Source organism: Cryptomeria japonica, chromosome 5, assembly GCF_030272615.1.
Source record: "Cryptomeria japonica chromosome 5, Sugi_1.0, whole genome shotgun sequence".
NCBI lineage: Eukaryota > Viridiplantae > Streptophyta > Pinopsida > Cupressales > Cupressaceae > Cryptomeria > Cryptomeria japonica.
In genome coordinates this window covers 645,895,117-645,896,228 of record NC_081409.1, presented here as the reverse complement: position 1 = coordinate 645,896,228, position 1,112 = coordinate 645,895,117, and the positions used below count along the sequence as shown (strand labels likewise).

The window sequence follows — 1,112 nt, the reverse complement described above, 5'->3', positions numbered from 1 at the left end:
TAAATGCTCTCAAAGGCTTATTTGGTTGTTTCTGTTGTCTGAAGCAACCTACATTTAAATAAGAGGCACGTTATAGCAAGTAAATAGCCTGCACGTTGCTCAATGTGCCGGTTGTTTTCGGTGGCCACATTTAAAATGTCATCAACATTACTTAACGCCAGACATGGTGTTTTCCCGACTGAATTACCTAAATTTCTTAATCCCTAATCACTTCTTAAATCACATAACTTATGAGTGAAGTGATGCTCTCAGAACGAAATCAGTATAAATAAGTCTATTTACCCTAGAAATGAAAGTTCTAAGCGATAAGGATTCGACCGATACTTTGGTCTACTTTAATCAATAATTTACACGATACCTATATTTTTGTCATTTCACCCGTGTATTTAAGAACACATTGTTACATAGCATTATCACAACTCGATCTCTCTTAGAAGTTCAATTATCACTTGTGAGCTGTTGTTATCAGTTGTTATTGTGAGATTACAACTTATATTTGGTTAAGGATGAGCCGATTTTGCCAGCTAGTCCTGCTCGTGTTGTTTGTGGGGTTATTAAGCTGTGTACATGGCTTGACTAACTCGCAGCTCGTTGCTCAATTCTTTATTCCGCAGAACAAGGCGAGGAAATCTGTTGGGGTTCCTCCGCTTAAATGGAACAGCAGGGCTGCAACTTATGCTCGTAATTATGCTAGACAGAGAAAAAATGACTGCCTACTTCAGCATTCAGAGGTATCACCCTACGGTGAAAATATCTTCCGGGGAGAAGGCCCACATTGGACACCTCGACATGCAATGAATGCTCGGATTGATGAAAGGAAGTGGTATATCCATGCCAGTAACACTTGCACAGGCCCGGATTGACCCCCACCTTTAACTATCTATGATATAAACTATGACAATCTGTTTGGATCTAATTAATGAAATTAAACTATTCAAATGAATTATAATTCATACAATAGATTGCTTAATCATTACAAAAACTAAGTTAAATGGTTTATTTTACCACAAGGTAGTTATACCACAAATCAATAATGCTGTTATTTTTCCTCCAAGTCACCTAATTAGGAGTCTTACGTAACCTGCCATGCTCTCACCTTCTCAAAATGTGGC

General features: G+C 37.9%; 1 protein-coding gene across 1 annotated transcript; it reads left to right on the top strand.

Moving 5' to 3' along the window:
• The first annotated feature begins 506 nt into the window (after positions 1-506).
• On the top strand, positions 507-863 carry LOC131050354 (pathogenesis-related protein PR-1-like). The gene has a single exon (XM_057984516.2). The coding sequence runs from the start codon at positions 507-509 to the stop codon at positions 861-863; it is 357 nt and encodes a 118-aa protein (XP_057840499.2).
• The last annotated feature ends 249 nt before the right edge of the window (positions 864-1,112 follow it).

Bases quoted from the DNA above. Each gene is read 5' to 3' on its own strand.
- LOC131050354 (XM_057984516.2), top strand. From the start codon at position 507: ATGAGCCGATTTTGCCAGCTAGTCCTGCTCGTGTTGTTTGTGGGGTTA.